We start from the raw sequence: 16,873 nt of genomic DNA, 5'->3' as shown, positions 1-16,873 counted from the left end.
AAAACTGCCTCTGAGAGTTCCTCCTCATCTTTTCAGCTTTCCCTGGGCACACAGAGCAGGGTTTGCACATCACAGCACTGACTGTGCCACAGCCACACATCCATGGGAGCTGGGCTGAATGAAATCCACAGATAGGGATGGACACACCAGGAACGTTCCCTCTGGACAGAAAAAGGGCATTAGGCACCAAGTAAAGGGATATGGAAGAGGAAGGAAACTCTGCATACATCAGCATGAGGGTTTGAGCATTTTATTACGATATATAAATTTTGTCTTCTTAAATTACTCTCTATGAGTTGAACAGAAAGGGATTATGGTGGAGGAAGGAATATACAAAAATAAAAGGATATTGTGAGCTACTGCATCACCACATATACAACAGTAAAGTACTTTACAAGCACTTAGAGAATCAGACTTACAAAAATAAAAATATGACACATCCTTATGCATTTCCACCACTTATAAGTTCTCTTCTTCCTTCTCTAACCTTCAGACACCTTTCAAGCCCATCCTCAGGTCACAATTCACATGATAGGATACTTAGCTCATTCTGATGGCCATTACAGTATCTGGAAAAGAATTAGTGCCTCCCAAGACTTATAAAATCCACTAGTTACAGAGCTTTGGGGGAGATGTTCAGAACAGATCAATTTGTGAGTGATCTATCAATAAAAATCTGAATATCCCACAAGAAGATCCATCATCCCCTATAAAGCATTCCTCCATCTCCACAGAGGCACAGCTCTGTGCCTGTTTGATTGATACACACAGAAAGTACCTCGTGAGCCTGGGGAATGCTGATGCTCACAGACTTCAGCAGGACTGAATGACTGTGACAGAGGATGGATCTGATTTTGTTTCAGCTCTAAAAAAGGCAAAGATGCTTTTTACTGCAGGAAAAGAGGCAGGTTAAAACCACAATGGCTAAATATCCTAGATCACAGTTGTTCACACACAGAAGCATTCACCTCTCCATCAGACTCACACAGTCTTTAGTCTTCAGTTTACTCTACAAAGTCTTTTTTGCTCATTAGCCCTCTGGTGACCTTTCCCATTTTTTTAAGACACACTCAACATAAATAGTAAATAGCATTCACTTCTCTGACCAGCAGCTCACTCAAACACTGCTATCAACACCCAAACACCATTTCAACAGTTGCAGAAAGCGTGCACCCAGGGTGCAAATCTGTCTGTATTTCACATTGAGGAAAGTAGAGCTGGCTTAGGAAGGAAAAAAAAAAAAAAAAAAGAAAAAGGCAAAACATAAAGATAAGCAGTAAACTTTTGGTCAAAGTTGTTTTCTGCGGTTTGTGCAACATAATCCACAGCTTCTAAAAGTTCAATATTTGGTTATATTTCATCTTTTTGGCCCCAAATGCAATGACAGCAATGTAGGCAGGCCAGAAATAAGCACACTCTGTTGTATTCCAGGGCAAAAGAATCACAGGGATGAAGGGGAGAGAGACCCACCACCTTTGAGGCAGGGACTTTTCATATTGAAAACAACAATCCCATCAAAAAAGATCAAGGCAGCATCAGACTTTACCCATCAGGCCTGCAGAGCTGTGGGCAACGTGCACATCAGGATTTCTGGGAAGAAGTAGTGTAGCCACAGTCCCAGCTGTTCAAGGAAAATCACCTTTCCATGGTCTAAATTTATAATTTGTATCTTTGAGAAAATATACAGGAACAAAGATTTGTTGGCTGAGATTAACAACACTCCATTTAAAAGAAAAGTTCCTCCCTAGTGGGACTAATTGTTCCTTTCAGATGTACAAGCACACTACAGGTATGGCTCAAGGCACTTCTTGGCTGCCCAGAGTGATTCTTCATTGGCAACACAAAAACACAATTCAGTTTCTGGTGTTTAAGCAAAACAAAAAAAGTCATCACTTTTCCCAGTCATGAGTAAGATGAACTTTAGCTTTTCTACCACTGCCTAAGGCAGCCACAGGGATGGGAGCAGCAGGGACAGAGTGGGCAGGCAGGTTGGGATGTGTGCCCAGGCAAGGGTGAAGACTTGACCCTCTGTGGTTTCCTTGATCTCAGGAAAAACAAAGTCCCTTTCCAACACCAGCTTTTGCTGAGAAGAAAAGCAGCTTGTGATGGGCAGATACCATATAAGAAGGGATTTTTCAAAAATTTCTCCAGATCTCAGGCACTTGGCAATGTCCCAGTTTGGATGTGGTCCAGGGTGATGGTCCCACCATAGCCACTGTGGCTACCCTGCTCAAAATGTGCTCAGCAGCCTAGAAACCCAAGCTGCTTTCTATTTTTTTTTTTTTTCCCTAACATGGCAAAACCAGAAAAGCTGTTTAAACTTAAAAGAGCAGGAGCATGTTAGGTTACTTCTAGTGTATTTGCAGAGAAAACAAAGCATGAAGCTTCAAAGAGGCCTGGGCTGGGTGTGTGGGACCCTCCAGTGCCAAGGATGCAGCCCTCCACTGCACCCTCCCAGGGGTCACATCCACCTGTGAGACTTTGCCTCAGCAGCCCCTCTCCTGTGTGGTTAAAGTCCAGGCTGAGGTTCAGTCTCTCTGCTGGATTTCTATTTGCACACTAGGTTATTTTGGCTTGACTTGAATTCTCTTTTACTGTTGCAGCTGATACTCAGGAAACAGAACTAACAGCGGACAGAGTGGGCAGAAACTTGCAGCCAGTCATGGTGAAAAGGATTTCTGGGGAAAACCTGTCCTGCTCAAAGACCAGCATGATCAAGAACAGCAGGTTTGTGCTTGAAGCAGGGGAATAATCCAGCTGTTAAAGGGAGCAAAGCCTGATTTGTGGTCAGAATAGGGAGAGTCTGGCATCCCCTCTGCTCTGAGGTCAGCCTGTCTCCATCAGACCACCCTGTCATCGTGCAGGGATCCCCTGGGTGTGAGTTCTGGCCTTGCTTTTGGACCTGGATTTCCCTGCTGTCAGCCTGGGACCCTGCCCCTTGGCACAGACTCTCAGGGATGCAGTCACTGAGCCCTCCAGAGCCTCCAAGGTGTCCCCAGGAAGGCAGAGGGGTATTTCCCTTGCTCCCAAGGCTTGCTCAGCAGCACGTGGCCAACAGGACAGAGCTGAAGATGAACCAGCAAGTAAGTGCATCCCTAACCTCACTGCACTGGGACCACGTTCATCCAGGCACCAACTCCCTGCTGCCTAAGGCAGCTCTCCTGTTTGCTGGAGCCCTGGGGAGAAGGGTTTGCTTCAGGCATAGTAATCCCTTTGGAGGCAGGTGCTGCTTTTCCAGGCTTTGATGCTGACAGACAGTGACAACAGAATCTGACCACTAACAAATATAGTCCTTGTTTGTGTTGCTGTGAAGAATTCAACAGTAGGTGGAAGCCTTGGAAATCCTTTGAGGGGGTCTTCCTACCAAGTCCTAAATCCCAGCAGACAGGGAGAGTTCAGCACTGCCACAACACATATTTTTCAGCACCAATGATGCTTCAGCTGTCAGGATTGAAGTTTGTATTTAAAGACTTTATATTTACCTCTGGTGGAAAAACTGTGCTACATTTTAAACAAGAGAACTCTGTTTCATAAAGGTCACAGTTCTGGTCACACTTACCAACTGCTTTTTGAAACTGATGGAAAAAGTATCTTTATAAGTTGCTAATTTTATTATTTTTTCAAGTTTCTCAGACTTTTTTTTTAAATCTCAGTGGGTTTGTGCGTCAACTGTTCTGGGCAATCAGCTACGTCTTGTTGACATTGTTAATAGGCTTTCTGACTTGGCTGCTCAGCTGTGCTCTGAAATAACTCCATCGGACTCACAGCAAGTCAGGAACAAAATGGAAAGTTTAGAAGAGAGAAAGCTGGAAATTAATTTCCGGAGCTCTGTGGTTATTTCTAAGTCTGAGCAGCATGCATGGTAAGATTTTTGGAGACAATTCTGTGCTATTTTCAAACGCTGTATGTTTGTGGGAATCCAGGCTCTTGCAGACTTTCAGCAAGAGACCAAACTGAAGATATACCAGAGATGGGATTCATGAGTGGGGAATATTTTACCTTAGGATGGCTTCACTGACTCCTGCTCACTGTTTCTTGGTCCTTTTGCAGAGACAGTTCAGCTGTTTCTAGTGCTACAGCCTGGCTGATCAAGGAAACCCAGATGGGTTTGGGCTTTTCAATCCTTCAAGCTCTACACTGAGAAAGTTTGGCTGCTTCTCTACAGGCAGAAAAGCTGCCCATGCCACAAACATGGAAACTATTGAGAGGGTGAGTTAACCCTGCCCTGGCTTCAAATAAGCCAGGGAGCATCTGCCTGCTCTACACTGCTCTCTGCAATACAGCCACACCCTGAAACTCAGAAAGGCTGCAAGTGCATACAGATCCCTTTAATTAGGTGTTGGAGGCAGTGAACACCATGGCACACTTGGTCTGACAATACTTTTGGTAGAAGGGCACTGGGCTCCTAAATTCTCAGTCACTTTTAGAAACTAGCCCTTCAGCTGTTCATTTTCCTCAGTCTCCCTGCTTACTCCTGGCTGGGCTCACAGAATATGTGTCTGTGCATCACAGCTGGCCTTTCTCCTATCTCCTGATTGTGCTGTGCTTTGCTATGGTATACAAACATCCAGCTGCCAGCAAGAGCTGGGGGACCTGTTTACATCCTCTTTTTCTTGGGGTGACAGTCTCCATTCCTCTCACGAAGTGGGGCGACTGCAGTGCTGTAATAGGGCAGCTCTCGCTCAGATGAGCTGTTGGAGCAAGCTGTGATGTACTGGTACAAATAACCACCTCCTCTGCATTTCAGCTCTGAAAGAGATCTGGCCTGGTGTGTGCTGGGCCAACCAGACGCTGACTCTGCAGTTGGTCTTCCCTTTGCAGAGACCAAAATAGCTCTGAAGCTTACAATGACTCTCACCTATGTGCTAGACAAGACCTACAGAGCTCATAAGGCATCATTCTGCAAAGGTAAGAGGGTCCTTTATCATCTTGATTTCATCTAAACACAAGCCAAAAATAGATACGCTCGGAGAGAAAAAAAACAACAAAAACCCAAAAATAAAATCCAGATCATGAACGTCAGGAACGTCGCAAAATACAAGCCAGCCTCTCACTGATCAAAACCATGCTGTGCCCTGCAAGCCTCCTCCCAGCCAGTTCAGCCTTGCCTGAGAGCTGCTCTCCAGCCACGAATATTCAGTCGCCACCGAGCAAGGCCCAGCCAGAGCCCCGGGAGGCGCGGGTGCCAGCGCGGGGCGGATCAGAGGGTCTCGCCGTACATGACGCACGGGTTGGTTTCCTCACAGAGTTCCAGCTGCACGCTGGAAGCAAACCAGCGCTTGGCACAGCCCAAGCTGTAGTTGAGGGTGGTCCGGTAAATGTTCTTGGCACGCTTGGGGAAAATGATGGTCGTGCTCTGAAACCTCACCGGCTTCTGGCGGGGCTCGAAGATCAGCTGGGACTTGTAGTTCCGCCAGGTGCAGTTGGGAGCGGCGATGATGGTCTCGCTGTAGGTGGTGACCGTGGGGATGGGGCCGTAGAAGATGTCATCCCGATAGTGCTTCTCCGAGTCGTACTTCACCTCGGAATTGCACCTGCAGAGGACAGCAAGGTATCAGGAGCACAGCCCAGGCAGCTAAGGAGGCAAGACAGGCAAGACGCTTCTCTAACCCTTCGAAGCTGGCAGCATTTACCACCTCTCACTGCACAGACACTGGGGCAGGTGCCAACTCTACAACCCAGAGCCAAGAGGACTCTGTCCTGCTGGGGAATCTTGTTGGAACCCCACCTTGCTGTGAATCCATCTCAGCATTTCTGTGATGTGGTCATACCAGGGCAGAAAACACTGTGTTGCAGAGGCTCCAAGCAAGGCTCTTCTTCGTCTGGTTTTCTCCATGGGTCCCACTGGGGCCTCAGCTCAGCCCTGAGAGCTACACTGGAGGCAGACAAATGCCCTGTAATGGACCTGTTAAGCTGTCAAGGCTTGTCTTTCATCATTGCACAAAAATGCCCAAACCAGCTAAAATCTGAGTGCTGGGAGATGAGGGATGAGGTTGCTTGTTGGAACCTACAAAAAATCCAAGTAATGCTGAAAGAGCAGGTAAACCAAAGGAATATTGTGGGCTATGGCTGCCCAACACTCATGCCACTGGTCTCAAAGGGATTGGCCACCTGAACTGCCAACAGATGAAGAACCACAAAAAGTAGGATGTCACAGCCCTGCCTTTTTTCTGCAGCCACCTAGAAAGGATGTGCAGACACCAGGCAAGAAAAAGGGCTTCTTGTGGAATCCCTAGCCATGGGGAACAGCAGGACTTCCACTGGCTTTCCCCGCTCCCCAAATGCTCCTCCAGCAATCAGCAGCCAAGGAATGTGCAGCTCCACGTAAAAAAGATTAAAAGCTGGGTGTGTGCTTGTCATTACCTCCACCCAGAGGGGGGCTGACTGATTGTGCACCGCGTGTAATCTGAGCTGCTGTAATGTATTTTGCACAGCTAGGGTGTAAGCAAGTCATTCAGCACCCATAAAACAAAACTCCGATGTAATCACCATAAAAACATGCCCGCTGGCAGTTCCTCAGCCAGCAGAGATTTACAGGGGTACATTTCCAGAGAGACTTTTGCATAGGTTGAGGGGGTTTACAGTTCTCCCACTGTCCCTGCCCCAGGCTGTGTGTGAGTGCTCCATGCTGTTTGCAGGATACATTCCACATCAACAAAACAGCAAACAAAGAGCAAAGACCAACATTTATCCATTGGGCACAGCACCAGCCCCACAGGAGGGCAGAACATCTCTATCACTGGCTTGACGGACCATCTCCTCACACAGAGGAGCTCATTCAGTCTCTGTGGGCCGCCTAAGGCTGGTTTCTCAGTGGCAAGAGCGAACAAAAACAGGTGCCAATTAGAAGGGTGTTGCTTCTTCTGAAGACACAAGTCATCTGGGAACACTATGAAGACCATCAGATTACTTGGTGGACGCCATCAAGCCCACAGATGGTAATGGTTTTCTCTCATAGCCTTGGATTTTAGCTGGCCTTGGAAGGAAGGCTGCCTTCTGTTAAAACCTCCCTCCAATTTTTGCCTGCTCCCCTCTGCCTGTGCTGCTGTCAGTGGCTTTAATTCAGGAATTACCCTCCCACCTGTCCTTCCCTTTCCATCAAAATAACCATGACTCTCATTTGCAAACACATTTTAATCTTTGGCAGAAGCACCAGAAAAAAGACAGAAATCCCCATCTACCCACCCAATCCCATCTGTACCTGATTTCCTGCACGGGCTCAGGGTTGACCTCAATGCTTTCTCCAAAAAACACCGGGCACATTCGAGGCCTTATCTCTGGCATGGATGGGTTCAGGAGCAGATAAGGCACCTGCAGGGAAGGAGAGCACAGCAAGTGTTGGAACACAACAGATGGGGCTGGCACCATTCATAACGTGCTGTGGCTGGCAGCTGAGCAGCCTAACACAACACCTGGACTGTCCTCACCTACCAACACCTCCCTCTGCCCCAGCACACCTCCCAGGTACGTGACTATGCCCACATCTCTGTCACTTCATGCTGCAGTATCTGTTGAAATTTAATCTTGCCTTTCCTTCTTCCTTTCTTGTTTCTCAGAGGAACTGCAATTGGTTTTGAGTTTTCTTTAGCTCTGATATTGCCTTTACAGGTAGGAATTAACAAGTCTTAGAAACACTCAAAATGTGTCAGCACGGAGAAGTGTTCCATGTCTGACCAAACACAGCAATAGGGCCTAAGGCTGCTGACTTGAAGGATGTAGGTCTACTGAAGTGAGACATGTGTATGTATTTTTATAGATATACATACAAATATGTACATAAAATCATGTATCCCTTGCAACAATCCAGCAGAGGAAGCAACAGACTTGCTGTTCCCAAAGTCTCCGTGCCAAGAATGGTTCTTGTGCTGCAAAGGACATTCTTGTTAACCATAAAACTGAGGGTGGGGTGAGACACTGGGGCACCTTGTGGCCTCTGCAATGCAGGAAGCCAGTTGCAAGCCAGGACTCTGTAATGAATGGAGCAGCTCCAATTCATGACACCAAAAATTGGATTTTTAAGACTAAGTGCACTGTGAACTTACTCTGACAAATTGTCACAGACCAGCCTAGGCTACTCTGCCCACTACAGAAATGACTAATCCCACTTCTCTATACTGGAGTGCTCTTAAACACCAGTTCCCACATATGGGGATCCTGTGTCTGGTGCCTGGACCAAACCCAGCAGCTAATTCAGCCTAATCCTGCCCTCCCGGAAAAATGTCACTGCAGGTTTCAGACAGCCACTACTTTTCTGTCAGCAGATATTTATGACGCACAGGGACACAGGATCTCTTTAAAGGAGATGGCTGGCAGCCTCTCTACAGGGTCTGTGGATGGCTAGCTGAGGTCTGCTTTCTTCTACTGGTTTTGGCCTTCTGCCTCAGGCTAAGGCAAAAAATGTCACTGCTCCATCTGAATTTGCCAAGCTATTTAATTCTGTGTCCCAAAGCCACAAAGCTGTTTCTTCTTTTCATACTGAAATATCCTTGCACTTTACAACTGTGTAAAGTTGTACTATTAAGTAAAATGGCCAACCCCTCTTTTTGATTGAATACTGTTCCATTGTCAGAACAGCGTCTGCACAGTTATGGGGGGAAAAAAGAAAAAAAATATATATGTTCACCCTCCCTAGCAAACACTGGCCAAAAGGCAAAGTTCATTCCTGATTTGCTTTCAACACTCTTGACAGGGGAGGGCAAGGGCAGCCTTTCTGGTCATAAATAAAGCTCTTTGCTTCTGAAATGTGAATTGTTTACATCAGACAAGCCTCAGTTCACAAGGGTGCAGATGTCCAGCTTGTAACAGTCTGCACAAGGCCAGAGCTCTTTCTAAAGGCATTTTGTACATAGGAAGAGGTTCCTTTGGGTGCAGGAGTCAAACACCATTTGCACACGCTCATGAGCTTTGTGAACAGCAGGCAGGCTGCCCTTTGGGGGTTCACCTGCAGATTCCTTGAACTGGTGAAGGAAACAGGGCTGGGGATACGTGTCCCTCCTTTAAAGAAGCAGTTTCAAAGAAATGCTTCTGGGCAAACAAGCCTTCACACTTCTTGCTAACAAATGCTGACACTAAGCGTGCTCCAAACATCCCCAGGATGCAGGAGATGTTACGAAGTCTTTCCTCTGGCTTAGCAGGAACATTGCTGGGACATCTGGCCCCCAGTGTGTGCATGGGAAAAGCCTTCCCAGCCCCCGAGAGCTGGGGGTGCTGCTCAGTCAGAGCGTGGGCACGGCAGCAATCACTGTCTGTGGAGAGAGCAAGTCCCACAGCAGGGAACAGGAACAGGAACGCTGCAGAAACAACAGCGGTGTGCACGGAGAAACAGAGGTGCTGGCATGCACGACTGATACCAATCAGAGTCAAAAATTTGCTGCTGAACTTGGTGAGAGCAGGATTAAGTGTTCTCCAGGTTAGTACAGGATGGGGTGTGATGAGATTATTTCCATTGGGGGTTACAGTTAACCTTGCTCTGGGCAGGGAAGGGTGGCAAAAGGCATTTCATATGCTGTGGATAAGCACCAACTTCAGACCTGCAGGTTTGGCTTAGTTTAGAAAGCTAGAACAACTGTGAACATTGGCAGGCCAAAGCCAGGATTTCTACTGCCTGTCAAGACCATTACAGACTCAGACCTCTCTTCCATGAGCTGCTGCAGGTCAGAAACCTTGAAGTAACCTGAAAGTCTGCACATGGAAGATGTAAATAACTTACAAATCATGGCCTAAAAATAGAGATCTCTAAGATCCTGCAGGCTGTTCACCAAACAGCAACTGATTTGCTTGCACAGTGTGAAGGGGTCACTAAACAGCAACCACAGGTTTCACACAGCAGCCACTGAAAGGTACCTCAGGTGACATTTTGTTTTCCCTCCAGTGATGTTCTGAAATGTCGGCTCCTGCAAGTCACCTGGAGCTGGGAAGCAAGGAACAGGGGATATGAGCTTTCCAAGAGATTTGTCTTTGGGGCTGAAATGTAATATGCTTGGCACATGCCAAAAGCTGGCTTTTTGGCAAGAGTTTGACACCGACTCCTTCCAATCTGCTTTAAGGAAAAAAACCAAAAATGTTCTGCCTGTCAAAAAAATACTGACTCAATTCTTTTTCCTTCTGCACAGGAATGGCTGAAAGAGGAGGAGCACTGGACTGCTGAGCCCCCTTGAGAAAATCATGATCCCAGGCTCGTTTCTAGGGATCACTTGGAGATCTCCAGATACTCCACAAGTAAGGCAAGTTTCTGTATTATCCTGCACCATGGATAGAGGGAGCAGAGCTGGCTGCACACTCCTGAGGGTCATTGATAGTGGAGAAGATAAGTCCACATCACTTCAGGCTGATCCATAGTCAAGGTCTGTCTATCCAAGGGTTGCTGTGCTGGAACGCTGCAGTGGGGACTGATTTATCTGTCCCCAGTGACTGGAGCTGTGCTGGCACTTACCAGATGCCATTTTGCACAACCCTGGCATCTTGAAGGACAGAAGGAGTCTGGTAGGCAAGGAAGGTTGAGAGAACAAAATGAAAGATACCAGAGATATCAAAAAAGTGACTCCCACGTTTACAACTTGATCCAAGGTGCATATTAGGCAGTAAATGAGCCATTATTTTTATTTCTTCTCCAGTACATAATTTGTGTCAACCAGCAAAGAGTTACAGTAGTATTTAAAAGCTGAAGAGCTTTCTTGTTTGGCTGCATTTTTCCCTCTGCCTTAACTCTGATGCCTTTCAGGCATGTAACGGCCTGGGCAGCTAAACTCTGCTTTTTGCAAGTAGCAGATAGATAAACACAGATAAAATTGGTTGCTGAATGGAATTCAATCTACAGCTCATCAACAGCATTGACTGTTCTTTAGCTGCCAAATTCCAGGCAGCAAAGCAAGAAAATATAAAGGAAATTAACGTGACTTGAAATAAATAAACCCCTAAAACCTTTCCCCAGAGAGCACAAAAAACCAGAACTGACCGACTCCTTTTGCTATGGTCATTATATGGAAGGCACTAAGATGTGGCATTAGATCTCTAGAGACTGTAAGGGGAAACAGCTTTCCAAGTGTCAGGGCTACAAACAGGATACTGCTTCCCAAATTCCCAGCTCCTAACTTAGCTAGGGCATAAGCAAATCTCTCACCACATTTTCCCACTATGGTAACATGTCAGGTCCATGAAAATGTCACTTTACTCAGCTGTTATTTACAGCTATAATGAAAGATCTGGCTGAGTTATTTGACACACATCTACATTCTCCGCTCTAGAAGATAAGCAGTATTTGTTTAACAGACCATTTATTTTCCCAATATCTGCACGTATTGCACATCACGAGTAATTTATGCCAGAGCCGGATGAGATTATATTGGGAGGTGATAACAGAAAATGCAAACCTCAGGTAGAAAGCAGGGGTTTATTATTTCAAAGAATTACATCCTTCCTGCTTATCTCCCTCCTTTATTTCAAGTGGGAAATGTGTGTTACGTTGCTTATAGTCCACAGGGTTATGTCGGGACACAATGGAAATTCAGCAGCTAGAAGACATTACCCTCAATGTCTTTCATCAAAGCCACACTTTCCAGAGCAGATGATGAGATCCTGATGCCTGTTTCCCTGATCTGCCCAGAAGGGACATCTGTCAGATCAGGTGAGGCCAATCAAGTGTGGCCCAGAGCCATGCCCTCTCCTTCATCAAGGAGGAAGAGGAGCGGGTGCATATCCAGAACTGGGTGGGGCTGAGGGACAGGGAACAGCCAGGTGGGATTAGCCTTTGCCAGGAGAGGACACAGGTGTGGAACTGAAGCTGGGTGAATTCCTGCAGGATCCAGTGCTGTGGGAGTGGCTTGGAAGTGGGTCAGGATGCCAGGCTGCCAACAAGCCCTGAGGCAAACCCTGCTGTGGTGCCAGATGGGTGCCTTGCTCCCTGCACAGCCTGGGGCTTCCCCAGAGCTGCTGGGACCCACAGGGCCTTGGGAGTCACGTCCCCTGCCTCGTGTGCAGGCTGCAGCCTGGCTCAGGTTGGGGTGCTGGGCCTCCCTCTCACGTGTGCTTCCAGTGTAGGTGTTGACAGGTATGGAAATTACGGATGGAAAACCTTTGATGGCCATCTTCCCCACCCAGTCCCTACAAGACAGTGCCCCATTCCTGAAGCACCTTCAGTGCAGGACAAGATGCTGGCTCTGTGACCCAATGGGTCTTCAAAATGCTGCATGTCAGGAAGAGATGTTCTCTTGGGGTTTTTTAATATGAGCTATTAATCCAGCAGGGTTGGCACAATTACTGACGGACCACGTTGTTGGAACCCCGTTCTTGTCTGTGAAGGCTGTGCCAAGGGGCAAGGTCTCCTTCTCCATTCTTGAGATGAAGCTGGAATCTTCTCCCATCACCCAAGAGTGATTCTGAATCATTCCTGCTGCTGAATGTAAGTAAAAATTCCCTACACCCCTACAGCTGATTCACTGGGATATAGTCCCACAGAAGTCAGTGCTCACTGAGGCAGGTTGAGTGCACAAATACTTAAATCTTACAAAGTAAAAGGAACCCACTGCAGTGGCAAAAGCTCCTTCCACTGTTGGAAAGGAACATAAAATCTGCTTCAAGAACACACAATGGATACTTCTGGAGATGAATGTGATCTTGATGTCCCCTGATATCCATTAGGAGTTGTGTGATGGATGCAAAGCAATTATTTCACCACAGTCCAAAAGCAGTTCTTCTAGTCTCAACCAGTGTCCCAGGGCAAGAACAACAGGGAAAACTCCAAGCAGGTACGGGTACTTTGATATAATTTCATTCCCCACGCTTTCAGCAACTGCTTCTTTGTGCATATTATTAGGATTTATTTTGTTGTATTTCTGTTCGTTTTGACCCAGCTTTAAAGACCCAGTGTAGAGAATTCAGTAACCCAAGTCATAAGAATCAATTTAATAATGTCTCATATTTAAAAGTAAGAACTAGGTAAAAGTCACTTTTTATTTTCCTTAGGATATTTGCACTTAAGCACAAAACACTTGACAAATTCCCTACATGGATTTTATTTGAAGAAATAAAAGCCAATTTATCCTGCACTACAAGTAAAAGGGGGAAAAAAAGTCCCTAAATGGTGTTGAACTTGTGGTATTTATGACTCTGGCCCTAAATTGCCTTTCATATTTTCTTGGATCCCAAAGCTGTTCCCAAATTGGCTGGTTAAATGTGAATAAATGGTGCATTGTCTTTGAAACAAAGTTGTGCTTATTAAAGAGCAGAGAGTTTACTTTTTCAGAGTCACAGTTAATAACACAGAGCAGAGATTTTGCACATAAGAAAGTCTTCGATAAGGGCATGCAATCTCTTTTTACTCTGCATGAGAAGAGCCATCCTAAAGCAGAGAAATTTTGTAATATATTTGCAAAGTTGGAGCAAAATAGCTGACTGCAGAAGAATGCAACTGGGCTCAGATCAGTGGTTTGATAGTTCTGCAACAAATAATAGTATGAAATACTTCACACAGACCTGGAATGTTGTTTCCTTCACCTGACAGCAATTTATTGTAACTGTACATACTAGAACCTTGGCTGTTGTTGACTGAGTTATGTATGGTTTTATAGTATTCCAACACAAAGAGTGCGGGTTTTGTTCCTGGCTCTGTCACGTTTATAAGCAAAACAAATACTAATATAACAGGCGATTAAAAACAGCATTTCTTGGTGTGGAAATAGCTGCAATTATTGATTTGCCAATTCTGCATGCTCTGATGAACAGCAGAGGAATAGACTTAAACAGAAGCACATTCATGGGTTGCATAACTGCTCATAGATCAGCAAGCCCTTGTAAAATGGCAAAATTAAAGCTAATTAGACACTCCAATTTAAAAGTATGAAGCAAGCAATACTCTTCATATTTTTCCTGCTTTAATATCAGCTGCAAGTACTGTATTTGCACAGTGGAAATGAAAGGAAGTGAAACTCTCTGTAGTCCAATGGAGTGAAAATTCCTATTTACTTCATTATTTTGCAGTGAACCAAACAGAGTTAAAGAGCAGAGCCCAGCACCACTCCAAATAATACATTCTGACTGGTTTCAGCATTTGGATCCCTGCAACCTTCTGTACCTGCTAAGAGCATGGAATTCCATGCATTCCCAATGTATAGAACCCATACTCTAAGCAGGAGCCCTTGCAATGTGATACAGAATGTAGAAACAGCGTGAGCTTTTCTGAAGTGTCTAAAATGTTCACTAATGATCAAAACAATTGAAAAACTTAACTTTACCTTATTCAGATCACAGGAATAACTTTACTCCCTGTAGGAGTCAAGCACTAAAACTCTCAAGACTAACAGCCCATGAACTGAAATAAATTTTCTCATGTTCTTTCTTCTTTGATATCTAAGGACTTTCTTGGATGGTGTGGTGGCCAACTGTCATATGACTGGAATAGAGACTGTCATATCCCCATTACAGAGTTTTGCAGACACCTCCACCCCTGCTGTTTTTTGCTCCAGCAGCCTTCACTCACCTTCCTGCCCAATTTTATTTTACAGACACACAGGAACAGCCTGATCCTGCCAAATCAGAGCCGTGTGGGTAACTTTGTACATAAACACTCCCATCGAGATGGCACACACGCCCAGGCATCTGCAGGTAAGGCTCCATATTAGGAACTGCAGTGTTAGCCAGTTTGAGATTTGACTTTCATAATAAGCCCTCACACCCTCTCCACTGTGAGGAGTCATTGTTCATGGGGAAGGTTTTGGCATGTTCAGGAGAAAAAGGCAGTTTTCAGTAATATTCTCAAAAAGTCTTAGAACTTGAGAAAGTGCACAAGGGTGTGAGGAGTCATTGCAAAATGTCTCTATGGGAAAGAAGTCTGAATTGTCACTAGAGCAGAAGGAGATAAATTTTTCTCATGGAAAGATTTGTGCTGCTGTTTAAAGCCAATTAACCACGCTGAATACACCTACAAACATCTTTTATACATGTTAAAAAAAATTTTAAAGAGCCCTGGGGAAGAACTTTCATCATCCTTTAAAAACCCCCACCACCATTGCTTATGCTCTGAACGCTGTGTTTTAAAAACAGGTTTTATAGCTCAAGGATAGAAATAAATTAAGCAAAATAATAGTCACAATAAATCTACCCAGATCCTACTCCACACTGAAGTGCTTCACTGGCACTGCATCAGGCTGACCGAGACCTGCAGTGCTCTGCCAGCTGTCTGAGCTTACAAACCACTACCCCCGGCTCCGCTGGGCTGCCAGCGGACAAACCTTTCATGCGGGCTCATGCCACAAAGCCCTGCTCCAGCAAAGGGCAGCGGCACACAGCCCTTCCCAGAGCCTGTCCCGCAGCTACTCCCCAGACACACATCCCTACCCTGCCCCAGCTGAAGGGCACTTTTGTCTTTCTTTCAGCCAGGGCTCCAGCAAACGCGGCTCCACGCTCCTCGCAAACCAGATGTGGGATGCCAGGGCGTAATGATGGCTGGGAGCCAGCCACCCCTGCCTCGGTCCGGACGGATGCAGCTCCAACCTGTAGGTACCAGGCAGAGCAGTGTCACTGAGAAACAGTTACACTTTTCTCTTCCGAAGGTGGGCCGGGGAGCTTGGTTCAGACTTTGGGTTTCACTCCCACACCGTTATTAGAGGTCACCCAGCCAAACTGCCAACACTCTGTGAGTGTATCCAAAAACCCTGGCTGGCACAGCAGCGGCGCTGCCACCGCCGGACTGCCCGAGTGCCCTCGGCCGGCGAGGGGCACTCAGACCGGGGTGAGCAGTGGCCAGAGGCGCCCTCCTGCCTGCCCCGCTCCGGGGCTCGGCCAGCCTTTCCCCCCCGGAGGGGACAGAGCCCGGTGCCCGTCTTGGCTCTTACCACTTTGCCGTCCTTGGCCTCTCGCCGGTGGCCCGGAGGGTCCGCACCGCCGCTGCCCCCTGCTCGGCCCTCACCGGGCGACAGGGAGTAGAAGGGGGGGCTGGGGCTGGGGGGCAGCCCAGAGTCCGGACTGTCCAGCAAGCCTTCCCGGCTCTTCTCCTTCAGGCTCTCGTCCATCCCTTGCAGCTGGAGGTGACCTACCATGTCTGGGGGACAGCGAGGGGGCCGCGGCGGGAGAAAATCCTCCAGCGCCGCCCGCCGCGGAGGGAGGGAAGGGGAAGGGGAAGGGAGCCCGGGGGGCCCCTCCTGAGTCCTGACCGCCGCTACCAGCCTGCCGGAGCCCGCTGCTGCTGCCAGCATCAGCCAGACCGGGGTGTCCCGGCCGCCTCCCCTCCGCCGGCCCTGGCCCTGCCCGCCCGGCCGCCCCCGCCCTCAGGCGTTCCCAGGGGAGGGAAGCGCAGCCCGATCCCCCCGCCCAGCCCCGCGGGGCCGCGGCCGAGTACGCGCGGCAGCGCCCGGGCCGGCCCCGCCGGCAGGGAGCGCTGGGCGCGGCGGGGACGGGACGGGGACGGGACGGGGATGCGCCGCGCTCGCCCACAGCCTGCGCCGCCCGCCGCCTCCCGGCGGCTCATTTATCCGGAGAGGGTGGGAGGGAGCCGGGGAGCGCCCTCCCCTTCCCCCGGCCCCCCAGCTCTGTCCTGGCCGCGCGTTCTCGGGCGCTTCCCAGGCACGGAGCGCGTTCGGCGCCGCCCGCCTGCCCTCTCCCTCCTGAGGGGACGGGGCAGCCCCCGCGCACGGCCGGCGGCAGAGGGGTGTCCCCAGCGCACCTCCCCGTGAGCTGTGGCTGCCCTCTGCTCATTCCTCAGTTTTCCCTCAGTTACGTTCCATTTTCCCCTCCTTTTTGTCCCTCTTCGATCTCTGCACTCTCCAAGGCTGGGAAAGGGGCCTCGCCACATACAACACGCTGTCACAGGGGCACAGCTTACCTCCACTCATTCCCTCACTGCTGTCCCAAGTTTTCCCGTACTCAGAGCTGATTTCCCCCT

The 16,873-nt window shown here is 47.9% G+C and overlaps 1 protein-coding gene across 1 annotated transcript; it reads right to left on the bottom strand.

Annotated features, from left to right (window-relative positions):
* Positions 1 to 234: 234 nt before the first annotated feature.
* On the bottom strand, positions 235 to 16,324 carry RFLNA (refilin A). Its single transcript, XM_002189144.6, has 3 exons — positions 15,828 to 16,324; positions 7,202 to 7,311; positions 235 to 5,534 (listed from the first exon to the last, which is right to left on the bottom strand). The coding sequence occupies exons 1-3, from the start codon at positions 16,185 to 16,187 to the stop codon at positions 5,201 to 5,203; spliced, it is 804 nt and encodes a 267-aa protein (XP_002189180.6). The 5' UTR covers positions 16,188 to 16,324; the 3' UTR covers positions 235 to 5,200.
* Positions 16,325 to 16,873: the final 549 nt, after the last annotated feature.

The sequence above is a fragment of the Taeniopygia guttata genome, chromosome 15 (genome assembly GCF_048771995.1).
Source record: "Taeniopygia guttata chromosome 15, bTaeGut7.mat, whole genome shotgun sequence".
Classification (NCBI taxonomy): Eukaryota; Metazoa; Chordata; class Aves; order Passeriformes; family Estrildidae; genus Taeniopygia; species Taeniopygia guttata.
This window is presented reverse-complemented; position numbering and strand designations above follow the sequence as displayed.